General features: G+C 40.3%; 4 protein-coding genes across 7 annotated transcripts; 2 read left to right on the top strand and 2 right to left on the bottom strand.

Moving 5' to 3' along the window:
• Positions 1–1,242: 1,242 nt before the first annotated feature.
• lrwd1 (leucine-rich repeats and WD repeat domain containing 1) lies at positions 1,243–10,673 on the bottom strand. Of its 3 annotated transcripts, none has more exons than XM_042091300.1 (16): positions 10,558–10,673; positions 7,764–7,861; positions 7,379–7,613; positions 7,143–7,262; positions 6,870–7,016; positions 6,628–6,735; positions 6,197–6,529; positions 5,898–6,015; positions 5,628–5,734; positions 5,293–5,500; positions 4,718–4,790; positions 4,426–4,566; positions 4,082–4,185; positions 3,310–3,465; positions 2,215–2,324; positions 1,243–1,731 (listed from the first exon to the last, which is right to left on the bottom strand). In XM_042091300.1, exons 2-16 carry the CDS (start codon positions 7,841–7,843, stop codon positions 1,582–1,584), a joined length of 2,190 nt encoding a protein of 729 aa, XP_041947234.1. In that variant the 5' UTR covers positions 7,844–7,861; positions 10,558–10,673; the 3' UTR covers positions 1,243–1,581. The 3 variants fall into 3 exon arrangements, with proteins under 3 accessions (XP_041947234.1, XP_041947232.1, XP_041947233.1); XM_042091298.1 differs by having other exon boundaries at positions 10,554–10,614; XM_042091299.1 differs by lacking the exon at positions 10,558–10,673 and adding an exon at positions 10,375–10,469.
• A 20-nt stretch (positions 10,674–10,693) lies between these two features.
• alkbh4 (alkB homolog 4, lysine demthylase) lies at positions 10,694–12,684 on the bottom strand. Its single transcript, XM_042091408.1, has 3 exons — positions 12,444–12,684; positions 12,011–12,202; positions 10,694–11,887 (listed from the first exon to the last, which is right to left on the bottom strand). The coding sequence occupies exons 1-3, from the start codon at positions 12,621–12,623 to the stop codon at positions 11,375–11,377; spliced, it is 885 nt and encodes a 294-aa protein (XP_041947342.1). The 5' UTR covers positions 12,624–12,684; the 3' UTR covers positions 10,694–11,374.
• Positions 12,685–16,510: 3,826 nt separating this feature from the next.
• ncf1 (neutrophil cytosolic factor 1) lies at positions 16,511–21,316 on the top strand. 2 transcript variants are annotated; one of them, XM_042091364.1, is made up of 11 exons: positions 16,511–16,642; positions 16,840–16,920; positions 17,032–17,107; positions 18,442–18,607; positions 18,828–18,886; positions 19,001–19,123; positions 19,643–19,750; positions 19,947–20,064; positions 20,191–20,304; positions 20,443–20,618; positions 20,756–21,316. In XM_042091364.1, the coding sequence occupies exons 1-11, from the start codon at positions 16,571–16,573 to the stop codon at positions 20,893–20,895; spliced, it is 1,233 nt and encodes a 410-aa protein (XP_041947298.1). In that variant the 5' UTR covers positions 16,511–16,570; the 3' UTR covers positions 20,896–21,316. The 2 variants fall into 2 exon arrangements, with proteins under 2 accessions (XP_041947298.1, XP_041947299.1); XM_042091365.1 differs by having other exon boundaries at positions 20,443–20,629; positions 20,756–20,887.
• Positions 21,317–21,634: 318 nt separating this feature from the next.
• rcc1l (RCC1 like) lies at positions 21,635–26,443 on the top strand. The gene is made up of 12 exons (XM_042091351.1): positions 21,635–21,794; positions 22,255–22,548; positions 22,648–22,777; positions 22,900–23,028; positions 23,182–23,248; positions 23,381–23,432; positions 23,610–23,694; positions 24,117–24,298; positions 24,402–24,489; positions 25,012–25,185; positions 25,273–25,358; positions 25,643–26,443. Exons 2-12 carry the CDS (start codon positions 22,267–22,269, stop codon positions 25,718–25,720), a joined length of 1,353 nt encoding a protein of 450 aa, XP_041947285.1. The 5' UTR covers positions 21,635–21,794; positions 22,255–22,266; the 3' UTR covers positions 25,721–26,443.
• The last annotated feature ends 110 nt before the right edge of the window (positions 26,444–26,553 follow it).

Below are 26,553 nucleotides of genomic sequence, written 5' to 3'. Positions count from 1 at the left end.
GTAATGAGCATGCGACTTAGCGTCACACAGGAGCAAAGTAACAGTGTTCTGAATAAGAATGTGCAGGCAATCTGGGGGGAAGCGTGTGAATGATATTCAAGGGAAAAGCCATAGACAGTAAAAGATAGCAGAAGGAAAGATCCACGAAAGCATCGGATCACATTTCAGCGAAGTTGTGATGGATTGACAGTAGGCTATGAATGTGGCAAATGTGAAATTACATTTATCTATGAACAACTAGGACATTTAAGAAAAATAAATGTAGATGGTAACAAAGGGCCTACATTAACCCAATCTCAGCCCATTTCAATCGTGGTTAACGTTATCCTCTCTCTCTCTCTCTCTGTGACAGACAGGGAATTACATTTTCTCTGTAGTTGGGGTCCTTAAGCACATAAATTAGGTAATTTCGCGCAAATTCATCTAAAAGCACCAAATTTGGCACAGATGTAGCTCAGGTCATACTGAAATGATTTAGCAAGGGTGCCAGCGGCCCTTGGAGCCAAGATGGCGGCCAAATCCAATATGGCTGCTGCCTGAAAAGGGTTCAAACTTTTGAACCACATGAGCTACAAATACAAACTTGATGTCTTTTTCAGCTTAATTGATCATGGGAAACACATAGGAATGTTAATATTTATGACCTGGTGCATCTGGACCCCTTATTCCTCCAATTCCAATATGGCCGCTGTCTAAAAAACTGTTTTGGCTGTAGTATGGGGCCTTACACCCCATTGTTTGTGCAAATTCATCTACAAGTGGTCAAATTGGATAAAAATTGACCAACACAAAACACAAAAATCGGTGACTACTGACTAGCTTGAGTTGCTGCAGCCAATAGGCAGGGATGGGCAGTATTTCTGAATCATGTATTTAAATAAGGATAATTCCGGTATTTGCCACTTTGAGTCCCTTTTTCTAGTTTGTTTTGGATGAACTAGAGTGGTGGACACCGAAATTTTGACGATAGATCCTGTCGCGACTTTCTGGCTAATTTTTAATAGCCTTTGACTGTTTCAGAGTGGCTGGCTATGAGCATGCACAAACATGTGCGAGTCAGAAAGTCGAGACAGGACCCATCGTCAAAATTTCGGTGTCCACCACTCTAGTTCATTCAAAACAAACCAGAAAAGGGACTCAAAGTGCAATGCAATTTGAATAAAGTAAGCAAAAAAGTAAAGTGCTACATGTTTCATCTGTAGCAACAATAGAGGGATAAAGGTTGCAAAAAATAAATGATAGATTAAAATGATATGGCATTTTTATTGGGTGTATCTGAGCAAATACACTCCTTAACACAATGTACATTGTGAGCTGCATTCAAACATAGTGCTGTATAATTATAACTGCTGCACCACACAGCATTAGTCAAGATCAATTTCTCCATGAATAGAGACCAATGTCTTTTTCCCCGAGTTCTTAAAAGTTGTTCATTTTTCATTTTAATTCTTTGTGGTCCAACTTCCCACTGAAAAATGATGAAAAAGCCTATGACACACGTGTGTGTGTGTGTGTGTGTGTGTGTGTGTGTGTGTGTGTGTAAGAGGATGTTATCAAGGCTGTATCAAGTCTTCCAATTTCTCAGGATACAACACTTTTCCACACCACCACCATGTTCCTGTCACTGAGAGCAACCAGGTAGCGCAGGTCCTGGCTCATTACAACCGAGTTAATTGAAGGGCCCTCCACCGCACCAAGTCCAGCTCTGACAGGCGATGGCCACTCAAGAACCTGCAACAAGAAAACAACAACAGTAGGTGGGTTTACATTGACAGTTTTTCTGTCATTCCGATTAAACTATGGCGACTGTTTACATTATATTCCAGGCACTCTCAAAAGCTTTAGAATCTTTGTTCAGAATAGGCGTTGTTGCCTACTTTTCCTTCAGAGGATACAGCAGGCAATCTGATTGACTTTTGGTTTACATGGGTGTTCAATCAGAAATAATTCTAATCGGATCAGGCATCCGTTTCTAATTTGATTAAAAGTGTCCATGTAAATGTGGATGGTGAGCCAGAAATGATGAGGGCTATTCCTTTTATGGTCACCCTCAGATATACCACTCTTTTTCCAGTGCCTTGTGTAGGCCAGTTATCGATGACTGTCAATGCACTACTACACTGCAAAAAGGATTGCCTAATTTCTTTACTGTATAAAAATGACTTGCAGTCAACATCTGTAATGTGGGCAAGCTCATTTAAAGACAGACTGTACCTCTGTTGTGGGAATAGGTTTTCCACTCTTAAATTTGGCTTTCATCTCCTCTGTCAAGTGGTACGTCCATAGTCTTCCCTTCTCATCACCGCACACTACAAAACCATGACCTGGAGAGGGTGAAAGTGAGTGAAATAGAGAAATAGAGAAAAGAGAAACTTGACTACTCTGAAATGCAAAGCCTTAAAACTTCATGAGGACATACAGTGCTCCAGACACATCTTGCCAAACTAGTTCTACAGAGGCCATACATAAACCTTTAGCAATATTTGGAGACTGCCACGGGGGTAGGGTGATGCATGGGACATACAGCTCTGGAAGAAATGAAGAGACTGCTGCACATTTTTCTGATGTCATCCTGCAGTTGCTGAGTGACTTTCGAATGAGTTGGCGGTCATATTCAAAATTAAGAGACCACTGCAAATTTGAATATGAACGTCAACTCATTAAAATGACATCAGAAAATGTGGAGTGGTCTTCATTTTTTCCAGAGCTGTAGGTCTGCTTCCTACAAAAGTTGTCTGGTTCAAAGGACACATAGCTTTACTTTTGCATACCTTTAATTTATAATGTGGGTCTTTAGCTTCACCTATTGCTTATCTGAACTAAGTAAAATAAAGCACAAAAAATGTCCATACCATAATCCTAAAAAATACCATAATCCTAATCCTATAAGATTCTAGCTATTGATATAGACAATAGAGATAATTATTTTTTTCAGCCAGCTCGTACAACCTGTTTAGCTCTAAACCGAACAGCATGTCCCAGCTGTTCCACAATGAAATATCGCCATCTATGGCTGGTTAAACTTCTGTGTACATAGAGTATATAGAGTTTCAATGTGTATATATATATTTTTCTTTTTAAATAAGAGTTAAAATTGTTTAAAACATAAAGGAATTGATAATCAATGGGCTATGAGCACTATAAATCAATACAAAAATGCTGAGTTCTACATACATTTCAAGAACCATGGCAATGCAGGAGCATAATAATTAACTGCATAGTCGAATTAAAACAACAACAAAAAAACAACAACATCATCATCCTTTCAGAAAACACCACTACTCTTATAGGCCAAGAGAAGGGACTTACTGGGACAGGTGTTGAGTGATAGGTAGGGGACATCTGTGTTAGACCACTGCAGTTCTGCGAGGATCGCTGCGGACACTTTCTTTCTACCAGAGGACGAAGCCAGAGTTCTGCTCCAGCTCCAGAGATAGATGGAGCCTTGCATGTGGCTTTTGGAGGCTGGTTGAGCATAGGAAGAGAGTGTTCAAAAGGAACAGGGGATGGCCAATAAGCCCCCAGGGCAGAAGTAGCCCACTCTAGGATGCACATTTCAAATCAAGTGTTTGCATGATTCAAATTGATTTGATCATTTTATGTTTAGACAGCTCCCACTTCCGTTTGTATTATCATAACAAGAAAAGTCAATCATTACTACTAAAGTCAAAGCAATGAAAAGGGTCACACTGGTGCATTGGTGCACAGAATCAGCAGCAGGTCCTCCTGGGCCACCTCAGATGACTGAACTCAGAGAGGGACATAAATAACTTTTTTAAACTAATGGTGCAAGCGACCAGGACCTGCTGCTCATTACCAAAGTCAACTTGTACAGTTTGATCACAAATAGCAAGAAAGTAGCATTTTGCTAAGTAGCATTTTACTGACAATAATGCATATTGTTTGTGGATTTGTTATAATAATCACCTATTGTGTCAGGTGTTCCTATAATAAAGGCCAAATAGACAAATAATCATATTTACATAAGAATTACAGTAAATGTTTAGAATTATGACTTACTATGACCATTTCCTCTGAAGCCTTCATATGTGACATGGACATAAACTTTCAGTGAACTTACCCACAACATCATCTGACAGGAAACAGAAACCATCAATTGTACGGAAGTTGTTTGTTTTGTCCTTCTTCTCATAAACAGGAAATGTGATCTCCATCTGCATTGTCCTAAGGAAATTATACATAACAAGCCAGTTAGCAGCGCACAATTTTAGCATTCCAGTCTACAAGCTATACTATTTGTGTCAAAGCATGGAGTGAATATTTTCAGTCATCAGTCATTTTTTAACACTTCGCTACCAATAAGCCCCTCAGCTTAAACATATATGGAGTATTATTACTGGTATATGAAGAAAAAAAATCATAATTTTATTGAATTTAGACATACCGTATAACTTATACCCTCACCTTTTTTGTACATTTGTATTGAGCTGAATGTTGAAGCACTGTAGACCGTCATCACAGGCTGCAACGAGATGTTTATCTGCAGAAGATGCAGGCAGGGCGAGGTGCAGTGGCGTGGAGGAGGCCTCTAGGACCAAGAGCTGACTGATACACACACACACACACACACACACACAAAGTCAACCTTAATTGCTTACAAACAATCATCTGTAATATGGTAGCATCAAAAGGAATGACGGACAACTGTAAGTACGGTGATTTAATTCTAAATGAACAATAACCATTCCCAGCTCACCTGACTTTAAAATTGTAATCGGAGTCTATGCCACCGATGTCCCACATAGAGATTTTGCCATCATATGCCCCAGCTGAAAAAAAAAATTCAGGTGTTAAGTATAAGAAGTATAAGTATATATACTCTTTTGATCCCGTGAGGGAAATTTGGTCTCTGCATTTATCCCAATCCGTGAATTAGTGAAACACACTCAGCACACAGTGAACACACAGTGAGGTGAAGCACACACTGCAACAACAGCGGCGCTCGGGGAGCAGTGAGGGGTTAGGTGCCTTGCTCAAGGGCACTTCAGCCGTGCCTACTGGTCGGGGTTCGAACCGGCAACCCTCCGGTTACAAGTCCAAAGCGCTAACCAGTAGGCCACGGCTGCCCCCAAATTCATGTTCATGTTTATTTAGAGATTATGCAAATGCTTATTTAGTTTTTTGCATTTCAATAGCAACAACCTAAGAACCTACAACACATAGTATCTGTTTGAAATACCCAGTTATAATTACAACTATGAATAGGTTAAATATGCACACACTTCTACAATACAATGTATTTTTTTAACGGTGGCTCTCCTATACACTTACTGAAAAGGTAGCTACTCTGTTGGGGGCTGAAGCGGATGATAGAGATGGCTCGTCGGCTCGCCCGGAACTCTCCAAACGCCAAGTTGGCCCTCGGGTGAATTAGTTTCACCACACCCCTTTTCCCGGCGGCAGCCAAAATGCTGCAGTGGCGTGGCACGCTATTCTTCAAAGACATCAGCAATGTTGACCACGCCAGAGAGAAGAACTCCTGGAGGATGCATGAAATACCACAGAGACAAAACTTCATGAAATGCTACAGATGCTGTGCAAGAGAGGCTGCAGATGCCACCTAGTGGCTGGGGAAAGGAAATGCAAAGGGAATTTGGTGGTCAAACCTCGCCAGGGACTTTATATTTCTTCAGTACACTGCCCGTCTCACAGTCAATCACACACACAGACTCGCCTCCACAGGTGGCTACCGTGCTCTCCAGGTTAGCGCCATCTAGAAATGTACGTGCAAACCACACGTTATAGAATATAAATCGTACTTTGTACCCACCCCAACTCAAAAAAACAATCAAAGTATTTAGGAACTGAAGATGAAAACAAAGCCATTTCTACATGGAATTTTATGACCACTGTCTTTTGAGAATAGCCGCACTGACCACTCTTGTTTGCCGCAGGTTCGAAGGCACAGGCCCAGAGCTGGGTTTTGAAGTCGTTGTGGTTGTCCTGTCTGCTGTGGCACTGCAGGACGTGTAGGGGCTGCAGACACACCGGTTCCTAGAACAACAGAGAGTAAAGACCCCCATTAATGACCAATCAACAGCCATCACTATGCAAATGCTGAGGAGACAGAGACGTGTGAGCATAACAAAGACTACTATAATGTCAGACTGAGAGGTCGTCCTGGTTTCACTGTCCCTTTTCAAATGCAGGAAGGGAAATAACAAGTGATTGACACCTCAGAGATGGTTTTGATGGTTTCCTGAGGGGTGTCAGTCTCCATCTTAGAATGGGTTCTTGTCTGCCTCTTTTGTGGGGTGGTCGGTTTCACGCTCTCCTTCGCGCTACACCTCTGCTGCTTTGTTGGAGTGGCCAAGTTCCTCACAGTACTTTGGAGAGGACTGGCTGGGGCATTCTCAGCCTTCTGAGGGGTGTTCTGAAGCCGGCTGGATTTTCGGGGACTGTCCTTTGTGGGAGTTTGAGCAGACAATCTAACTCTCTTTGGGGTACATCGTATTTGGCTCTCAGCTTCAACATCTGTCGTCTTTCTCTTAACTGGTGTGAGAATAACCTGTGAGAAAGCCAATGATATAAAATACGTAGTCATTATTATGTTATAGTGTCAATCAACACATCTGGACAGCCTAAGACAAATAATTCCTTTATTACCTTCTCCTTGGTATCAGTGGGTCTGTTTTGAGTGTCCTTGTTGAGTTGGGTATCCTTAACGTTTGTTGGAATGAGTGAGTGGAAGTATTCTCTTGCAATCATCTCAACCTGGAGAGCATAAAATCCATAAATACACAATAAAGCAATTGATTGTGAACATAACTTCACATAATTTGCATAACATACACACATGTAATTCACCTACATCTGTTTGCTGCTAAGATCCCTTTAAAAACACCTACCCTCCATTTTGTGTAAAGACTCAAAGAGCTGGGGCCATATTTGACTCGAAAGCAGGCATCGTTGATAAAATTTTTCTCAACTTTGGCCAGACTCTCCGTGGTTGGTGGATTAGGAAGTTTAAAACTTCCCTCCCAGATTTCAACAACCTAGGGAAACGCAACAGACACATGTTAACTTAAAACATTTTTTTAAAGATTCCTTTAGGTAAAGAAATGTACACTTTCAGCAACAACACCGATACCAAATCCTGGATAAATTCTGCGTAGCCTTACTCTTTTCATTAGGATCCCGCTGGTGACATGCCGGATATGATTAGCCATTGGGCCGATGTCTTTTCCATTGAAAATTCTCAGCTTGGGCAGGAGGAATATGGCCTTATGCTGATCATTCAGCTAAAAAGTGAACATACAGAGATAGAGGATCGTCAAAACGAATACCATTATTGCACATTCTTGACCGCTTTGTGAATAACAGCTTGAGTATTACTACAACAAAATATGATTCTTACAGTGAGGTACAAGTTGTCCTCAAGACTAAGCTCTTCCAATGCTGTTAAGGACCGAAGAGAGGCGATATCCTCCATGTCATTGTTGGAGCAGTCCAGAACTCGCAAGGAGGGAAGAGAGAGCCCCGCGGGCATCCCCAGCAACATGTTCCCAGAGAGGTCCAGCTTCTCCAAACTGGTGAGCCTCGACAGAAGATGCACTGGCAAATCTTTGTCTTTTAATCCAAGTCGCGACAGACTGAAAGAGACACCATCAACTCAATTTGTGCTCAATTTTAATCAATTTTAACTATGCCACAACTAAGTAAATAAACAAATCATTTGAGTAACAGGTAATATATTTTCAGAAATACAGAGCAGTCAAAAGCAAAATAAAGATGTTACTTACTTTAGGTTTTTTATCTGTTCAAGTTGTGTTACTTTGGGAGTAGCTTTTTCTAGGAGAACTTTCTCTGTTACTTTTTCCATGGCTGGCAGCTGAATGACCTTACAGGACAGAAAGGTTTTTATTTGTTAATTGTGAATAAAAAGGGGTGTGACTCTTGACTGCCCACTTGAACTACAAGAAAACAATTGTTTTAAGGTGGATACTGTGCCATTAGGATGTCAAGCGACTGTGAGAGTTTCATGGTTAAGGCTTGCACAAGCAATAAAGATTTATGAAATCATATACAAATAACTACAGTCAGGGATGGGCACAAATACATCAAAATGTATTTCCAAATAAAATACCAAATACCCACCTTAAAAATGTATCAAAATAAACTACAAAATACAGCAGCAAAAAAATGTATCAAAATAAAATACTGTATTTTTGTATTTTCAAAATACTACAAAATACTTCTTTCTAAAAGCCTTTTTCGTCAATCCCTTCCCTACATGGAAAAACATCTGAAAGCAAGAGACTCCTTCCATAATCAGTCAAAAGATTAGATATGCTGACCCCTCATATTAGACATCCCAATATAAACCTCTGCCAGGGTCGGCAGGGTCGGCGGGGTGGGGCGGGGGGTGGGGGGACATGAGCACTGACCGGGGGGAGGGGGGGGCACCTCCCCTCACTTTTATTAGTTATTTTTCCAAAATATCCATATAATAAAGAGCATCCTTCGAGCCTTTTGGATAACTGAAACAATATGATCATGGGGGAAAAGGACACAGTGGTCATAGCCTATAGTGTTTAATAGACTAGCACACAGCGTTAAATAGAATAGTTGCATAGGCTACAATACAAGCAAATAGGCTATAACAGACTCATCACTATCAGGCCTAGGCTACAGCTGAGTGCATCATCACTGTGTCTTTCCATTCATTTTGAAATGTTCTTGTAAGATCCTGCTCAAAAGCCAATTGCACATACAGTAGGGCCTTCTGATAATATTGCAACATTGAACCAAAGTCCTTTTAGGCAAGTCCCTCCACTCGGCAGCCATATTGCAACGCTTTTTGGGCACTCATCGGGCATCCTATTCGGCAGAAATGTGTGTGCGCAAGGCTTTACGACACCAATCTTGCTCCAGCGGCGAGTTCACAACACATGATTGGCACGATGTCTTCACAACACACCATATGATTGGCTCAATGTATTCACATCACACCACGTAATTGGCTCAATGTAGTCACATGTTGACGTTTCCGAGGAAGGGGTGGGATATGTGTAGACAACGGCCATATTGGCGTTACAAACTAGCCCCATGCATTTCTATGGAAGATTTTTTGAGTGCTGTGTCTCCTCATTAGAAAGTCTCTGATTGAACGTAAGCTATGTGATCGCTCGAAATGTTCTTTAAAATACATAACTCTAACACATTTACGATTGGATGGATTCCATGGACCCGATTTTCACCTCAACAAAGGAACCAATCACAGAACGGAGGGGGGACAGCAAGACGATGATGACACACTGAAGTGGTTATGAGCTACGTACAGACGCATTTGATAGACATTCGTAGCACCCAATAAATGGCTCTGGGCATTCGTAAACCACGTCTCAAATACGAGGAAATGAATGTGTAGTTCCCAGACCCAAACTCAATGAGATGAGGTCTGGCGTTAGCCAGGCTATGTGGCTAGGCAGAGGCACCAAATGTGATGGAAAGTTTAAGAGCAAACAGGACACTCGGCATGGCTTTTAGTATCTGCTCTGACAGTTCACTTTTATTGACTGTTAGTCTACTGTTTGAGTTTAGAGATGTACTGTTTTACAGCAACAGGAATGCCGACTCCACAGCTGTTGCACTTCCCAGCCAGTTGGCGTAATAGATTGCCTACTATGAATCAGTGACAATAATTCAAAGACAAACAATCCAAATGGATGACTTATTTAGAAATAAAGGTAGGTAGCATTTTAACCTTTTAAGTTATTTAATACCACCACCACACTTATGGTGAGTTTCATCATAGATGAATCATTTTGTATACACCTGAAACTGGTGTGCGCACAACCTCTATCAATGTAAATAAGAAAAAGTAAAAAAAAAAAATCAGGTTGTCACATTAATACCATCCAATCAGGTAAGCCAATTAGAAGCCAATTATTATGACATTATCAATCATTTCTTATTTAAAATGTGCAAAATTGGAAATGTCCTTGTTTGAGGTATCTTGTCAAGTTACCATAGCACTGAAATATTTCACAGGTCAGAGAACATAGACAAATTTAAAGTCCAGCAAAGGGAAATAAACTCTCTACTGAAGCAGAGGGGCTTGACCATGCACGGGTACCACAGACAGACAGAGACAGAGATTTGTGCTTTATAGATAGTTAGATAGATGTCATCACAGTGTTTCACAATTAGAGTGGAGTTTTACAACTAAACAGGTAGGACACAAGTCAAATGCACCCACATCACAGATTTTTTTAAATGACTGAAACCAGCTTCACATTCACCAACCAAGTTACAATGACAGCCTTAACTGACGAATGTATTGACGAACTCTGTACCGTTAACTAAAATCCTAGACTGTAGTCTATGACTAAAATAGGCTAAATGACTGACCACGGAAGATCGTGACTCAAGTGATGATCCTCATAAACGTCGTTTTCTAGCCGTAACTAACAACTAAAAGTTAACTCCGTCATATTGTCATACTATTAACATACGACAAAAGATGTAAACATCATCCCGAACCGACTAATGAACCAATTGATGATTATGTAAGTAAAAAAAAAACGTACTTACAATGTTGTTACCAGTACAATGCTGACTGCAGACAGAGCAGCATGCACGAAATTTCCCGGGAAAACCGTGTAACCTTTGACCCCGGAAGTATATGATATTACCTTTTCGCCATTTTGAATGTGGCCAAACAAAAACATGAGAAAATAGATGTTTTATTTAATTTATAAATGTTATATGCTTGTACAATTAGGTAGAATCGGTTTCATCATTGAAATCACATATGCTACTTTGGCCGGCATTGTCCATATTCCTATGGCACACTATGAAACTGATATTGGTCTAGTTTAACATAAGCCTTTCTTACAGGCAAATATGCAATATTTAAATTGGTATTGGTATTTATGTTGTAATATAATAACAATGTCCTCAACAACAATAATGAGAGTCCTTAATGCAGTAGCTGCTGTCATGGACAACAACAAATACAACAAAAACAGCTGCAAAAGCATTCTACAATTTTGATTGCTAAACTAGTGAGCTGAATCGTATCATGAACAGTACTGATACATTGAAGCAGTATTTACAAGTAGGCAAGAACCCATTTTGCGCCATGCCACACTCCAGTGTACAAACCTAGCTCATCAATCAACACAGACACATTTCTATATTCTAGATGGGTATTTTTTTTTATTATTATTATAAAACAAATCGAAAATTATACGACCAAGGTATTTAGCTTTGACTTAAAGTGCAAGAATTGTCAAACTGTGTGTGATTACGAAAGTAGCATATGCTGGCTATAACATGCTATTGTTGATTAACTTGATATTAGGCCTATGCCACAATCCCATCCAGAGTGAAATTCTATAATAAATTGTCACAGAGGAACACCATGGAAGCTGGAGGCAATGTTCAACAGTTGGGAGCCCATCTCTGCTTGTTCTCCGCCTTCTAGAAACTCAGCAGAAAGCTCCCTGAATGTACTACACACTCTGCGACTGTGAATGTCCTTTCTATGGATTGCATGTTTCCATCGGTGTCTTGCCTCACCATACAACACAACCAAGGACCTACGAGAGAGATGGACCTTCACTTCTTCTTGATCCAATTGTCCACATCCTCCATCCAGGCTCATTGTGAGAATGGTGTCTGAAAGTAAGTTGATCGTAACTAATCGCTCTCCCCATAACCAGCTGTCATCAAGGTGGGGATCAATAGAAGACCCTCGCTGAGGATTGTAGTCCAGGTTACATTGCTCCACCGGATGAAAACCATTAAGCTGGGGCAATTGGTTCATTTGGGCCACTAGTTTTTGACTTATTGATGGCAGGCCACAGAAGCCTCCAACACGTACACGTCTCTTTTTGAAGTTAACTTTAGGGCCAAAATCCTGGGGAATAATTAGAAAGTTGAAACACAATTAAAGAATAGAACAGACAAGATAATGTTGGTGTAAGATAGCAAGTTGGTATGATGAGACTAGTACAGAATAATGCATAATTAGACCACCAACCTGTTTCCTTCTTCCTGATTGGGATTCTCTCCAAATATCTTCATCCATTTTAGACACCAGTTCCTTCTCCTCCTCCTCAGTGACAAAGTTTTCGCATAGAAACACTCCAGGGAAGGGAAATGATTCTTGAACCCCAGTCACACATCTTATGGCCAGTTCTGATAAAGGATTGTATGTAAATTCTTGTGATTCCTGAAGACAAGGAAAATAAACGTTACTGTCATAGAATGGACATTCACGAACCCCATTCACACATCTTATGGCCAGTTCTGATAAAGAATTGTGTGTAACTTCTTATGATTCCTGAAGACAAGGAAAGTAAACGTACTGTCATAGAATGATTATTAACTAACTGGTTATTGTTAGCATAACTTAGCCTACCAAAGTTCGCTTGTTATCAATGCATAATGTGAGTCAAGTAAAACAATGGTACCTTTGTAATTTCATTCGCAGTCAAGCCAATTTTGCCCGTTATTCTCTCACATGTTAGACATGTCCTTATGCCTTTACAACCACAAACAGGCATACTACTTCTGACTCCCTCTGAAGCCATTTGACGTTCCAGGAGTAGCAGCCATACATAAGGTGGCAGCGAGAGTGCATTCAGCAACATTAAAACCTTCCTGATAGAAACAACTGTGTGTTGTTATTAGTTCCGTGCAGGGATAGACTGATGATAGGCTAAAATACGCAGGCCTCAAATACAAAATAGTTGAAGTTGACGAAAATTAGCTTCGCATTTTGTATGCTATCAAATTACTTTATAGGTGTGTATTTTTAGTTTAAAAATCTAAAATGTGCAAAACAATGAATGTAGCCTCTGACTGGTGCTGACTTTAATTTGCCCAGACTTGTTCAGAATATTGACATTCAGGAAGATGATCGGTCCGTGTAACGCTTTGCAGTGCTTTGTTCTATTTGTTCCATCCATCTGGTCCAAATAAAAAATGTGTTCGATAATCCAATTTTCAATTTGTTTTAACTGGTCAGCAAATAGATAATTGCTGCTATTTTCTAAATGTGTCATTAGTCACGCAAGATAAAGAAAACAGAAACTGGATTGGAAACAAAAGTAAAATTCAGTTAATATTGGATGTTGGCCCCTTTTTTTACTGTTTTTGTTGGGCTGAACCACGCGTAGGGGTGGGTGACCTGATAGATATTGGCGCGCGATGTTGGTGATCACATTTTATCAGCGGATGTAGAGCATAGACTGTAAAAAATAGATGTAGAGATGGAGGGCTATCAAACACAGTTCCGCTTGCATCAAGGTGCCAAGCGATTGATAATGTCAGCTCGAGATCAGAACTTCAGATGCAGAGGGAGACATTGCTGCGTCCTGACACTTATGAGTAGGCCTACGTGAGCCCCAGTAGCCTACAGGCCAATGTAGGCTATTTGCTGTTGAAATTAATAAATGGATAAACGGATAAATTAGGCTCACCGTTGTGTCTTCGTTTAGCCTAATGAAACCTAGTCTAGCGTAAAGCGTTAAATAAGCAAAAATACCATGTCAAACAGTGCTCGGGGTAGCCTGTATAGTCCGGTATAGCCAAGACTGACGTCGATGGCAAAGCATTCTGCTTTGGGGAATTATTTGCTATGGCCATGGTATTCAAATATAGGCTACTGTAGATATGTTCAACATAGGCTTATGTTTAACGTGCCTTCTCCCAAAAAGTTTGTCATTCATCTCTAAAGTAATGAGTCAAAATCACAAACAACTTCAGGCGGCGCTCCCTTCCACCATCTAGCCTGGCCCAGCTAGATGCTGTTCTCCCCCCGGCCTGGCCCAGCTAGATGGTGTTCTCCCCCCGGTGTTCGTGGTTCAGTCCAACCACAAGGGCAAAAAAGGAAAATTAGAAAATTGACGCATCATTTCAATTTTTAACTTCTGAACAGAAAACCGTAACTGTGCTCAATTGAAAATCAAAATAAGCAACAATAACCCATTTACTGTGCCGTCCTAAAGAATGGATAACGGATTTTTAAGCCTATTTTTATATTTTTTCATGTGAATTCTGCAAATAGAACATAGCACTGCAAAGCGTTACACGGACCCATGATCCAGTGCAAGATGAGTAATGTGTTATGTTGCTCACACAATCAATACACTCCCCCACTCACAGCTACATGGTTACTTGCTCACCCAAACTACATGGTTACTTGCTGACTCAAACTACATGGTTAGCCTACTTGCTCTCTCAAATTTAGGCCAAGTCCACACGAAACTGACGGGCATATTTTTTAGGTTTGCCTGTTTTTGGTAGAACTTTGGAACAACTTTGACTGTGATGTACATGTCCTAGCTTGGCAGGCCATCCTCCAAAGATGATGATTCACAAGGCACCTTTCTGAGCTGTAGGCCATGTTCCTGGGTATTGTTGTTCCCTCTAATAGCCTATACTTTTCTTGAAAACTTTAATATGCAAATTAACATGATCATCCAATTGGAACACTATACCGGTTATTGCCCTGCAATACTGCTGAAAAGGTTGACCCATGTAACACCCAAAGAAACACAATGAAAATTAAATGAAATTCATATTTATGCCCCTTGGAATCAATACAACATTTAGTGCTTAGATGGTGCACAGTTAGTTAAAAATCAACCAAAAGGATCATGATCCTACCTGATGAACCGTGTTACACAGTGCAATATCAATCATGGACATGCATTGATAAGGTCAGAGATTTCATTCTTCTTATGTTAGTTTGAAGCCGCTATTTAACTGCACTGGGTTATTAAGTTCGGTGGTTAGTTTGTACTTGACAAGCTCAGTTGTGACTTTTTGAGTACATCTCTGATAGGCTATAGCATTTAGGCTATGAGATGTAACAGGCAGGAGATATAACAGGCAGGTCAGCATAGTTGATCTGTTGACAGTGAGTGGCATGTCTTGTAGCCAGAGAAAAGCTGTTGCTCTCAAACACTGTCCACTTAATCAACAGAGTCAGTGTACTGATGGAGGGGTAGATACAGTATATAGCATATAGGCAGATATGGAAGGTTTGCAAAGTGATTTCATGCTGCCTTTAAAGAGTATGTTTAGCATTTTCAAAATATAAATATACAGTATTTTATTACATGATGTGGTATGTTGTAGCTTTTTCAAAAGTGTTGTAGTATTAAGTATAAAATAAAAGTTACTCAATGACATTGTCAAAACCTGTAAAACACAAGGCCCTTTTTCTCCAACATGAAAAACAACTTGTTTTTTTGACACACCGAGGGAGCAGTATAAACAAACAGGCCTAACTGGACATGTAAGGCTTTCATTGAAAAATTAAGCTGATAAAACTAAACAAAACATATAACTGTTTTGATGTGGTCAGGTTTAAAGACTCAAAGGCGAGGCTGTGGAAGGGGTCATATTGGCTATCCTGACTCCCTTGTCCTCCCCAATAAAATGTCAAATCTAAATCAATCTAAGTCACATCACAAGAAGTTCACCCACAATATCAGAATCAGCTCTTTGCCTCAGGGTGAGACCACATGCTTTACACAAGACACATACATAATAAACATGTTGCCATCACAACATTAAAAAGGAAACATGGGATGTCCCTGTCATAGGTCCCAATAATGTCTTGCAACATCTGTTCAATATTTATATCATCGATCAAACATCATAGGCCTTGATAACACTTCCCACATACTACATCCCAGCAAGAATCAAACAAAATACACAAACAGTATAATAATGAGATGTTGATAAGAAATAAGGTAATAACATTTTAAAAAGGGCCCCTTCTGGAGTTTGAGGGAAGTTTGTGAATATGGGTGTGTCTTAATGCACATGCTATAAGTTCCCCTTCAGAATTTTTCTGTTTTTACTGCGGTCACATGGTGAAATCCTGGTGAAAGCCCATGAGACAGTTTATGGCTTAGGGCTTATGAACAAGCGAGAATAGAGGAAGTTCATTCACGGACATATTTTTTTGCAATGAACACAGACAGACTTTTGGGTTGCTGAAATAACTAAATGACTCATTTACTCATGAAATCTGAGAAAAAGCAACAGGGTTATCTAAGGGTTATCTAATGTGAACTGAGTGCTTTCTGTAATAAAAGTTGGGTGATTCGCAGTGATTTCAAAACAATATGGTTTATTGTGTCAAACAAATGATCATTTTCATCATTATCATCATTTCACCAATTTTCATTGATTCTCTATTGGTAAACTTCTGCAATGTTAAAATACTTACACAAAAAGGTAACTAATTCAAAACATTGGCTTTTCATTGCTAAGACATATTTTTTGGAAATAGTCATTGTCTGAATATAATGATTTACAATATGTAAACATTTTTAAAAAACTTGTAATCTACTACCACAAGAACTGAGCTCTGTTTATTGTCTGCACTGCTGTAATTTTAGTGGAAAGTGATGTTATTTGTTTTGAGGAAGTTGTGGAGGATGAGAATAAGCAAGCTTTGCTTGTGGAGGCATGACGCTTTAAGGGCATGCCCTCATCGTACAAAACCTTTGTCACTTGAGTTCTTATACATCATTTGAGTCTTTTGTGGCACCTCATCTCTTTTGGCAGCGGCTACAACATGGAGCAGCTCTACATACGCCATGTGGAACTTCTGGGCTTTGAGAAAAGATTTTTTCCCAGTCAGCACTATGTAAGTTCTTAACTAATGGCATGGATAATGATACATCAATGGATACATTTAAACATCTTATCATAATTTAAACCAAGTATAAATATATATATTTTTGGATGGACCACAGTTTATTAAAATGTTAATGTATAGATTTGTTTTTACACTACAGCATTGACTTAATATTCTTATGCATTATTTGTATGCATGTTATACAGGTATATATGATCTTAGTGAAGTGGAGTGATCAGTCAGAAAAACTGATCTATAGGAGATATCCAGAGATTCATGAATTTCATGTAAGTGTGGTAAAATGGATTATAAAATTCATAATTCTTTTCAGTAGCCTACATTTTAAAATACAAAACTGGAACAAAGCAAATGCTTACTGTTATTATCCTTTGTTTCAGAAAACTCTTAAAGAGATGTTTCCTATTGAAGCAGGTCAAATTGATGCAAAAGATCGGAAGATACCATCATTACCAGGTAATAACTTAATACATCGGTAATGAAAAATGTGAGGAATATTAGGCTGCACATAAATCTTTCCACATATACCTTTAGAAAGATTGTTTTGCTGCCATATACTCAGTTACGTGATTCGTGACTCGATTACATGTTGAACAAAAACAGGAATTAAGTGAAGACATCTGCTGTAGTTCTGTTTTATCTAATAGGAAACACCTGTTGTCTGACTAGTACCTTACTCAGACCTAATGAAAGTGAAAAATGTTGTGTCTATTTCAACATAAGATTTTATTAAAAATATTTCCAGTAGCCTAAATGCAGTTACCACCAGCACTTTAGTATTAGGCCTATTCAAGCGGTTTCATATAAATGCTCACCAAATGTTGAACAATAACATTAGAAAAATCTTATTGCAAATACTGGAATTTTTTGCATATCTAGCACTTTCAGTTCCCTAAATGCATTCAAGGTATTCATTTGTAGGGATGTTGATATCAGAGTAGGAAAGGGGTAGTTTTTTATAAAACAAAACTTTCTTGGACTTTCTGTTTTGTGTAAAACCATTATGAAACCCCTGACACAACTGTGACAAAAAGAGAAGTGGTACCAGACATGAAAACGCAGACTAGCCTATAACCTCAATGCACATTTTGCCTCATCTAAATCATATGTTGTTAACAAACCTTTGAAATTATTTTTTGCCATGCAGTGAGTTTTGGTCCCAACTCACAAATGTTGGGTCGGTTAGAGATAATGTTATCTACCGAATTAGCATGTTTCTCTTATGTATAGTCATCAAAATTCTATATTCCATCCTCCTACTATGAGCACCCTGTTGCTGCTCTGTTGCAGAGATAGATAGACAGATTCAAGCAGATGGGCCTGATAAAAAAAAAGGGTTCTCACTGATCATTGCATGGTCAGCCACATGAACTGACGCCATTATTTCATCAAAACAATTTCTTCACATTGCATCTAAAGATGTTATGTTATTCCTCATTCTGTAAGTCACTTTTGATAAAAGCGTCTGCTAATTCAGTAAATGTAAATGTAAAGACCTGTCAGTGGGACAGTGGGCCACGGCTGCCCCTGTTGAGGGACAACTGCGATGTTACATGCCTTATATGGCCTGTCACCTCGATGCAACACACTCACAACTTGGAGAACTTTTAACCTTCTGAGTCACTGAGAGTTTTGATGCAGTCAAACATGGAGGTGGACATGCATTGATACATCTCTCAGTAATATATTTTGATACGCATAACCCTGCAAGCGTGTTAATGTTCACTGTTTGTGATTTAATGCCTGAATACATCTTATATTTCTTTTCCAATTTTGTCTTCTGTATTCAGCACCAAAGTGGTTGGACAACTATAAGAACACAGAAACCAGACAGGGCACCTTGACTGAGTACTGCACCGCTCTCATCCACCTCGAAGCGAAGATCTCACAGTGTAAGATGGTTCGAGATTTCTTCAGAGTCCGACCCGAGGATGAGACTCCCCCTGCGCCACACCCGTGTGTACATTTCTCTGTTTATGCTATTTTACATTAGAGTCTTTTAACTAATGCCCCCCCCCCCCATTCAAGCTTTACTCAAAAGACTACAATCTTTCAAGAATCTTTCCCAAATCTTGTCAAAGTCTTCTGGTGTAAGGATGGCTTTAGTTATCCATGGATGCATACTACAGCAGGACTCTCCTCTGTGGATCCTGACATGTTCATTTCTTTTATTCAGGTTCAAAAGAAACGAAACCTATGTAATGTCAAAAGGTCGCCCTAGAAGCAACACCTCTGGTATGATCTCTTTTTTTATGTCATTTTGACTGTTCAAAGATGTTTTGTAACAGCTTTTTCCAGCATCCACTGCTATGGTGACATCTAAACTGTTTACTTATATCCTCTATTTAGAAATTACTGGTCCAATCATGCTTGACAGCTACCGGGTGATTGCAGACTACAGCAAAAGTTCCAAATACGAACTCAACCTGAAGGCAGGAGACTTGGTGGAGATAGTGGAGAAATGTCCTAATGGTACATGTTTTTTTTTTTCTGCAAACTTGTCAGAGCTCTTCATGCCCTAAAATACAACACATATTTATCTTGGATTAACGGACTAGTCAAGTTAAAGCTGCAGCTGGCAAGATATTTTTGATCATATTCACTGAAACCGACACTATGCTCCGACAGAACAACATAAATCAGTCGGTTTTAGAAAAAAAACCCCGCACTTCTACCTCCACCTAGAGCCTGTTATTTGTTTTGCAAAAATCCACAGCTCCCGGTTCTTCTGGTCCAATCAGAGCAGGGCTGTGTGAGATCTGACTGTCAATCACAGTCTGGTGTGCACTGAGAAGCACAAACTCGATGAGAGGGTGCTCGGTGGTAGTGGGGGAGGGGCATGAGAGTTGTAAACATTCAAAATTTTGGCTAAGTCCCCTCAATCTGTCAGACTTGCCAACTGCAGCTTTAAGCATACATTAAAATAATGTTTATGAAATTAACCATGACACAAGAAGTCTGTCCCCTCTTATACTCTTTTGCTTTGTGTAGGTTGGTGGTTCTGCCATTGTGAGGCCCAGCGTGGCTGGATACCAGCCTCCTATCTGGAGCCCCTTGATGGCCCAGATGAGTCTGAGGAGCCAGAGCCTAACTATGCAGGTGTGTTTAAAACACATAGAACTTAGACTTAGAACACATAGACCATGAGCTGGATTCCCATACATGATTAAGCCTATTCCTATAAAAGATTAAAAAATATTCAATGAAAATCTAGGACTAGGCTTATGTGTTGGAAACAGACCCATTATATGTTTTACTCATAGTGACACTGATTCTGAATACGTCTGACCCACAGGAGAGCTTTACATAACCACCAAAGCCTACAAAGCAGTAGAGAAGGATGAGGTCACTCTTGAGTCTGGAGAGATCATTGAAGTCATCCACAAACTCCTAGATGGGTGGTGGGTGGTCAGGTAAGAAATATCTTTGCATCTTAATAAAATTATCACCCTCCCAGAGAACATTTTGTCAACAGATAACAGTACATTATATGTGCAGCGATTTGGAAACTCATTCAGTTTCACCCTGTTCACTTGCAGGAAGGGGGTGGAAACAGGATATTACCCATCTATGTTCTTACATAAGACTGAGGAGGGAAAAGAAACTGATGCCGAAAAAAGCGTTGTTCAGCGGAAGACGCCACCACCCAGGAGGTAGCTATGGGCCAACCTCTCTTCTCATTCATTTGACTCCACTGTGCCTGGCAGACTGTTTCTTATTCACATCGTTTGTACTCTTCAACACATATATACACAATACTGATTCATGTAATCATATGCATTTGTCTGCAGAACAACCATTCGCAACATTAACAGCATTCATGCACAAGGACGGCAAAAAATCAGCCAAGACGCTTACCGCAAGAATAGTCGTCGTTACATACAGCAGCGCAGGAGCAACTCCCCTCAGCTTCGCAGACACAGGAGCTCCAGAAAGTCCCCTCTGCTGGAGAGAAAGCCCCAGAAAGGTATGTTCTAGGTATGTTTGCCCCTACGTATATATAACCTACTTATGGCTGAATTACAGCTGTGACGATATCCTTTACCAAGACCACTCCCACTCAGTCAGGTAATATCATAATTATGAGTCTGGCTATTTTTGCAGATAACATCGCCACACTGAGACCACAGGGCGATTATGACCACAAGACGCCAATCGTCCCCCCGCGGCCCAGCGCAGAACTCATCATGGAGCGATGTACTGAGAACACATGCAAGAAGATCAGCATCCGCACTGCTCGCTGAGCTGCATCTGGCACCCTCATTGCACATCCTGTGTCACCTTTGTATACTCAACACAGAGCTGCCCTTATTGTATAACAGTGTATTGAACTTTCATAGAGAGAGAGAATATTAGTGCTCAATAGAAAGCTGTCCTCCTTGTAACAGTGTTGAACTTTTCTAGAAAGGGAGAGAATATTCGTGCTCAATAGAGAGCTGTCCTCTTTGTAACAGTGTTGAACTTTTCTAGAAAGGGAGAGAATATTCGTGCTCAATAGAAAGCTGTCCTCCTTGTAGCAGTGTATTGAACTTTCATAGAAAGGGAGAGATATTAGTAGCCTACAAGTAGCCTATGTTCAGATATTCCATTTGTCTATTGTCTAACTTCTGAGAGCTTATTATCTGCCTAAAAAATAAAAAAAAATAAAATATATATATATATATATATATATATATATATATATTGTGCTGGTTGGTTTTCTGTACCTCGATAAGCTATTTACGATGCTTGAAATAAATTTCCACTTGTCAAATTACAATGTATGGATTGACCAAGTCATTTACTTTGAACATGACAAAAATAGTTGATACAAATGTTCTCCACACACACATAGACACTATTCTGACTTCACAACTTAGATTGTAAACCTATATCAAATTCAACTGGTGTCCTGTTTTCATCTCTGTGGCCTGAGTGGGCTACACAAGGCCTATGATGCCCCCTAGAGGCAACAAAAATTGGTCTCTTTCAGAAAGGTCAGAATTCAAATTGTCACGAGGACACTGTCATGGCAGCCTCCATGATGAACATGGCACAGAGATGTTTACATCTGGTGATATATCACCAGATTGAAATGTAGTTGTATTTACGTAGACACCGTTGTGTTCTGGACTTTCTCTGAGAGCATATTTCACTGCAAATCGTGAGTAGTCTAACATTACTTGTTGGATGAGATGAACCTAACTGTAGCCGTTCGTCTCAGCTGTTTTAGCTCGCTGGCTAACTTCCAGTGACAACTGCAGTGAGCATCCTGCAGATGCCATCCAGTGATTTCATTCAACTCATTTTACATACGTGTTTCTGTTTTTAAGCCTTGTGATTAATACAACTGACTGATGGTCGTAAGTTGCTTGCCTGAAACACTAAGAATGCGTCTCAAAATGCGCGGCAGTGTCATAAGCATCTCGCTGGCTAGAGGCAGTCTGTCACCTTTTGATATCAAAGTCCTTTTTAAGTCTGCGTAAAGTATTGATGCAAAACTGAATTTGAAGAAACCCTCTAATAATGTGAATGTACTGCAAACCCTCTAATAATGTGAATGTAGATGCAACATAACTCCTATGATTAAGTCTATGCTCTGATTCATTTTCTTCATTCTGCAGGACTTTGAGGCGATGGCTCTGGTCTGCATTCGTGTGTTTGTTCGCCAGAGGTTTCCTCTGAACTGCCGAGGTTACTCAAAACCTAGCAGTGTGCCAAAGAGAAGGGAGACGAACATCGACAAACCAGTTTTCCAGTACGTCGGCCAAAACAGAAAGCCCAATGATAAAGTGTTTGTTTGGGGATTCAGTTACACGGGAGCTCTGGGTATACCTAGTTTTGTGGTCCCAGACAGTGGTAGGAAAAGACCTCGAAAATATCAGCTGACACCTTACCGTTTAGATACAGCAGAGAAGGTAGGCTATGCCATCTTTCTCTTAACAAGACCATGCTATAGTGACTAAACTTGTTTGTTTGTTAGTTAGTTATTGACAAATGTGTACTTGTATGGGCAGATATCCTCAGCAGCATGTGGGTATGGCTTCACTTTGTTGGCGTCCTCCACGCCAGATGTCATAAAACTGTGGGGAATGGGGCTGAATAAAGACTCTCAACTAGGATATCAGCGTACACAACATGACAAATGTAAGAACAACATTCTTATGCACTAACATTCTCATGCATTTCTGAAAGAAGAAAAAAAACATTCTAAATTATGACTAAGCGTTGGACCCATCTGTTGTCCTTGCTCCTGTAATACTTCACAGATAAGAGCTATGACTACGTGCTAGAGCCTGCACCTGTAGCTCTGCCGCTAGCCAAGCCTCAAGAGACGCGGGTGGTCCAAGTGTCCTGTGGCCGTGCGCACTCTTTGGTACTCACAGATTCAGAGGGAGGTGAGGAATGAGATTGTGCCAGTGAAGACACATTTATCATTTGAGGTGTTGACAGCTGGATTTATAGGCTTTTTTTTTTCAGTCATAAAGGTGGTCAGCATCCTTTTCTCTGGGGCCCTTCCTTCCTCATTGATTCTTTTTTTACCATTGTAGTGTTCAGCATGGGAAATAATGCATATGGACAGTGTGGAAGGAAGATTATTGAAGATGAAGTCTATAGGTAAAATCTCTACCATATATACTGAGATTGAATTACAAATGCAAATGGTTGTCTTATCTATCCACTCATGTTTGGTCTATCTACTCTTGTATGGCTCACAGCTCTAACTCTCTTGGACACTCTTTCTTACAGTGGGAGTCACACAGTACACAATATTGAGGGCTTTGACAGCAAAATCATCCAGGTCAGTCCTGTCTTGGCTGTTGTCTGTACTCAATGCTGTTTTGTGGTCCTCTTTTGCATTTAAATGAGTCCATGTCTGTATGTATTTCTTGAATTTCCCCTGGGGATCAATAAAGTATCTCTATCTATCTATCTATCTATCTATCTATCTATCTATCTATCTATCTATGTTGTTTAGGTAGCCTGTGGACAGGACCACAGCCTTTTCCTATCAGAGACAGGAACAGTATATGCCTGTGGATGGGGAGCTGATGGACAGACAGGTAGCTCTACAGCTGAACAAATACACACACACACTTTTGCCAAGGATTTTATTACACTCTTCCTTCACTAAACAGTAGTGTAACGGTACACAAAAACCATGGTTCGGTGTATACCTTGGTACAATAAGCCTAAAATACTCTGACAATATTGCTGATACGGAATGGGAATGGTATTTTGAAAAGGTTTTTTGATGTCAATTAACTAAACTATATGAGATATGGTCCACCACTTAATATGTTTGTGTGGGAACTCCAATTTGAAACATGCTCCACAAGCATAAAAAGCCTGCTGTTGATTACTGAAGACTGCATTTGGTACATTCGGTACACATCTGTATTGAACCTCACATCTTGTACCTAAATGGTTCGGTAGGATTACGTGTACCTTTACACCCCTACTAAACAGAGATTCTTGTCATCAGGCCTGGGTCACTACGACAAAGCCTCTTGTCCTGTCATGGTGACGGGAGACCTGGCGGGGGTGAAGGTCCAGCAGGTGGCCTCTTATGGAGATTGCAGCCTTGCCGTGTCCACAAACGGCCAGCTCTTCGGTTGGGGGAACTCTGAATACCTACAGCTGGCCTCTGTCACGGAGAGCACTCAGGTGAGGCCTAATGCTGGACTTGATTGTGAAGGTACCGATAAACAACAACTTGGTCTTATCAGAAGCTTATATGTGTGTGTGTGGGGGTTGTTTATACTCCCAGATAAGCTCTCCAAGGCTGCTTCCTCTGGAGGGGGTCGGCAGGGTGCAGCAGGCCGCGTGTGGTGGGACCCAAGTGGCCGTACTAAATGGTAAGGGTCTGTTTGCTCTCTTTTGTCATGGTGCACAAAAGCCTTTCTTTACTCAGTGTTTACACGACAAACCAAGTGGTAAACAAACACACCAGGACCATTTCAATAGCTCAACTCCAAAAGTGTGTGTATCATGCTTAAAAACCAACATTTCTAAAGGGGTGCCAATACTTTTGTCAGTGACTGCATGTGTATTTAAACTGTGCTGTGTGGTCTCACAGACAGGACCAATAAGGTGTTTATCTTACTGACCTTATAGACCCACAGGGGATTCCAAGTACATGGTATATTGACAAACTTGGGGAAACATAAGTTAGGGTTAGCAGTAAGCCTCCTAGTACAAGAGCCTTGGGCCCTTAACATTTCTTCCTTCTACTAGGAAATCTGAGTTAATGTAGCCAGGTTTATCACTAAACCATGTTCTTGGAATACGCCCCTGGGCAGAGACTATAGCGTTCAGGACCCTTATTGTGTTCTACAACTAGCAGTCAAGTGCCACAAATATGGGTTTTGTTATTGCAGATGAAGGCGAGGTGTTTGTATGGGGGTTTGGGATTCTTGGAAAGGGTCCTAATCTCTCAGAGTCCTCAACCCCTGAGAAGCTTCCGCCAACTCTCTTTGGCCAATCAGAGTTTAATCCTGATGTCAAGGTCACACGCGTCCATTGCGGATTGAATCATTTTGCTGCAATCACAAGTATGTTCCTTTACACAATTATTTTGATGCTGATTTGTGATGGCTTTACGTCCAGAGTGAGTTATGTGTATTGTTCTGTTTATGCAGGCCACGGTGAGCTTTTTGTATGGGGAAAGAATGTCAGAGGATGCTTGGGTATTGGAAGGCCAGATGATCAGTATTTTCCATGGCGGGTAAGTTCAGTGCAAAGTACAAGTATAAAGGAGCAGTTTGCCTGTTTGGTATCAAGGGCATTACAGGTTCACTGCCTTTACCATATTGATCCAATTTCTGGTGCTGTGATTAAAACTAGCCCTGGTTAACCAAATTCATAGCAATATTGAGGAACATTGTATTTGTACTGTTTCAACTGAGTTATTGCTGATTGAGAGATGTTCTGACAAAATCTGCTTGGAGTGTAATTTGTGAACTATGAACAACATATTGACGAAATTAATTGTATATCGTTGCCCTTCAGGTGACTGTACCAGGACACGTGGTGGACGTGGCATGTGGTGTAGATCACATGGTGGCCATGGTCAAATCTCTGATCTAAGTGAGGAGACATGGAGCGCTCTCTACGGTGATCAGTCTTGTTTTCTTAACCCCCTGGCTTTCTTGGCAGCTTCTGTTCACTGTGGCCGTCTAGAATCTGGCTGGACAGAACGACATCCCGCCCAACATGGCTTCCATATTATATATCCGTCCTTCTGAAGCATGCAGAGCACAAGTCAGCACTTCAGCATGTTGGATACGCCTTGTTTCAAAAACTTACTGTGTAGTGTGATCATGGATCCACTATCAGAACACTTAATAAGAACTGTTAACCTAGAAGAAGGTTTTTATTTTTGCACAGACAATAACTATTTTCCCCAAGGCAAGTTGGTTGGGCAGCTCAACAAATGATCGTCATGTGAACATATGTCAAATTATATAATGTGTACAACATGTCAGTGTTTTAGAATTTCTCCTTTAAATCTCAGTGTTCAGTGGTGACTTTTTTTTTTTTTTATCTATGCATATTGTACAAAGTTTGTGTTTATCATCTTTGAGGCAAGTAAGATAATGAACAACCATATTTCTAGTCATGTCTGTCCTGCTACTGAAAAGCCATAACGTAAGTGTCACTACTTGAATGAGCTGTGGATTTGGTACAGTAGAGGTCTGTGGTGAGATAGATGGGAAGTAGAAGACATGGATATGGGCATCTATCTCCAGTTGAGGCATAAAATGTCTTTCTGTTGTATCAAACATATAAATCGCAAAGCCCTTCAGAAAAGAGTTCATGCTTTATTTGTACCAAAGTCTATTTGCAGACCAAAGTCTGATTGTTTTATGTCCATAAAACAAGATACATTCTTTCTGGGAAAAAAGAACATATCAGTGGCA

This window comes from Alosa sapidissima, chromosome 5, assembly GCF_018492685.1.
Source record: "Alosa sapidissima isolate fAloSap1 chromosome 5, fAloSap1.pri, whole genome shotgun sequence".
Lineage (NCBI taxonomy): Eukaryota > Metazoa > Chordata > Actinopteri > Clupeiformes > Clupeidae > Alosa > Alosa sapidissima.
Note: the sequence above shows the minus strand (reverse complement) of the source record. Positions and strands in the feature narration are given on the sequence as shown.

Excerpts from the sequence above, each read along its gene's own strand:
- lrwd1 (XM_042091300.1), bottom strand. The coding sequence starts at position 7,843 with ATGGAAAAAGTAACAGAGAAAGTTCTCCTAGAAAAAGCTACTCCCAAA. Across the intron at positions 6,016-6,196 it reads CCATCAAAACCATCTCTGAG|GAACCGGTGTGTCTGCAGCC; the intron begins GTGTCAATCACT and ends CTGTTGTTCTAG. Across the intron at positions 4,791-5,292 it reads ACAGAGTAGCTACCTTTTCA|CTGGGGCATATGATGGCAAA; the intron begins GTAAGTGTATAG and ends TTTTTTTTTCAG.
- alkbh4 (XM_042091408.1), bottom strand. The coding sequence starts at position 12,623 with ATGTTGCTGAATGCACTCTCGCTGCCACCTTATGTATGGCTGCTACTC. Across the intron at positions 12,203-12,443 it reads CTGCGAATGAAATTACAAAG|GAATCACAAGAATTTACATA; the intron begins GTACCATTGTTT and ends CCTTGTCTTCAG. Across the intron at positions 11,888-12,010 it reads AATCAGGAAGAAGGAAACAG|GATTTTGGCCCTAAAGTTAA; the intron begins GTTGGTGGTCTA and ends ATTATTCCCCAG.
- ncf1 (XM_042091364.1), top strand. The coding sequence starts at position 16,571 with ATGGAGCAGCTCTACATACGCCATGTGGAACTTCTGGGCTTTGAGAAA. Across the intron at positions 16,643-16,839 it reads TTTTTCCCAGTCAGCACTAT|GTATATATGATCTTAGTGAA; the intron begins GTAAGTTCTTAA and ends CATGTTATACAG. Across the intron at positions 19,124-19,642 it reads AGTGGAGAAATGTCCTAATG|GTTGGTGGTTCTGCCATTGT; the intron begins GTACATGTTTTT and ends TGCTTTGTGTAG.
- rcc1l (XM_042091351.1), top strand. The coding sequence starts at position 22,267 with ATGGCTCTGGTCTGCATTCGTGTGTTTGTTCGCCAGAGGTTTCCTCTG. Across the intron at positions 22,549-22,647 it reads GTTTAGATACAGCAGAGAAG|ATATCCTCAGCAGCATGTGG; the intron begins GTAGGCTATGCC and ends TTGTATGGGCAG. Across the intron at positions 24,299-24,401 it reads CTGTCACGGAGAGCACTCAG|ATAAGCTCTCCAAGGCTGCT; the intron begins GTGAGGCCTAAT and ends TTATACTCCCAG.